The 1,615-nt window shown below is 37.0% G+C and overlaps 1 protein-coding gene across 1 annotated transcript in view; it reads left to right on the forward strand.

Annotated features, from left to right (window-relative positions):
- ATP5F1A (ATP synthase F1 subunit alpha) overlaps positions 1-1,615 on the forward strand; it is a 9,705-nt gene that overhangs the window by 1,659 nt on the left and 6,431 nt on the right. The window contains exons 2-3 of the mRNA XM_012802002.2: positions 371-449; positions 1,148-1,317. Of these exons, the coding sequence (XP_012657456.1) occupies positions 371-449; positions 1,148-1,317 (249 nt within the window). The remainder of the gene's footprint in view (positions 1-370; positions 450-1,147; positions 1,318-1,615) is intronic.

Raw genomic sequence — 1,615 nt, forward strand, 5'->3', positions numbered from 1 at the left:
TAAGACAGATCTCACTTTGTTCCCCTCAGTAGAGCCCTGGAGTCATAGCTCACATCAACCTCAAACTCTTGGGCTCAAGTGATTTTCTTGCCTCTGCCTCCTAAATAGCTGCAGGCACCTGCCACAACACCTGGCTTTTTTTAGAGACAGGGTCTTGCTCTTGCTCAGGCTAGTCTGGAACCTGTGAGCTCAGGCAATCCACCTGCCTCAGTCTCCCAGAGTGCTGGATTATAGGCGTGAGACACTGCGCCAGCCTATAATTAATAATTTTATCAGTAATTTGATCAGACTAAGTCAGTGTTCGTTTAAGCTTGTCAGTTTTATGAAGGCTTTCTTTGAAATCAAATTTTATTGAATATTTTTGCACTAGGTCTCCAGAAATGCTTTGGGTTCATCTTTCATTGCTGCAAGGAACCTCCATGCCTCTCACACTCATCTTCAGAAGACTGGTGAGTCGTTTCTCAGTCTATAGCACACTTATCACCTTATCATTAAATGAAGACATAAATTACATATTTTAATAATTGTTGTGGATTTTTCATTTGTTAGTTTTTTCTCATTTTTAGTTTCTACAGAATCTCAGGTTCCTAAACCATAGTTGGCCATTTAGCTCTGTCTGTGTAGGTTCCCTAGTGAAATGAACTAGTTATGCATCTCTTTTATGATATTAGCACAGCTTTTTTGTTTTGATAATGCCTCTTGGATCAAGCAAAATATTCATACTAGGTAGTAGAATCTTTTCGGCCTCTGAAAGATTTTCTTTTTGCTTCTACAAAGCATTAGTAAAGAAGTAAGCAATTTATACCAGTAGATTTTTTTTTTCCAAAGGCAGTAGTTACTACTGTATGCCTGGTAATCTGTGAATTATAGATGTGACAAAATGGGAAGAACGTGAGCATAGGAAGAAAGTGTAGATTGAGGAATTTCTTTTGAGATGCGTATTAGGGCTTTTTAAGTAAAGGTCAGATACACTATATGTGTTTATTTTTGTATATACTACGTGAACTCAGGAACACAGCATAGTATATGTTGCCCACATATTAAGTATTACCTGGGTACCTTTAAAAGGAAAGTTACTTACACTTTGTCAGCCACTTGATGTAGAAGACTATAGAACCTGAAGTTTAAATTGAATTGTCCTCAATAGGCACTGCCGAGATGTCATCTATTCTTGAAGAGCGTATTCTTGGAGCTGATACCTCTGTTGACCTTGAAGAGACTGGGCGTGTCTTAAGTATTGGTGATGGTATTGCCCGAGTACATGGGCTGAGGAATGTTCAAGCAGAAGAAATGGTAGAATTTTCTTCAGGCTTAAAGGTAAATTACAAAATGAGATTGTGGTATTTTAGTATCTGTTGTCATTGATTTAGCAATTCAGAGATTATGGTAGATTTTACAAGTCTCAATAATTTGTCTCAGGGATTTTTTGTCTTTATCATAGATTATAAAGAGAATAAGGATTTTGGTTAGCTGGGTTTTTTACTCTAGGAACTGATTCACAGTTTTGTAGCCATATTAACTGATTTAAGTTGTAGCCACTGGTACCAAAATACAAAATTGAGTAAACTTTTGGTTAGTCATAAGAAGTTCAGGTCTATTCTTCGTAGCTGTTAAG

This window comes from Otolemur garnettii, unplaced genomic scaffold (assembly GCF_000181295.1).
Source record: "Otolemur garnettii isolate 467f Iridium unplaced genomic scaffold, OtoGar3 scaffold00012, whole genome shotgun sequence".
Lineage (NCBI taxonomy): Eukaryota > Metazoa > Chordata > Mammalia > Primates > Galagidae > Otolemur > Otolemur garnettii.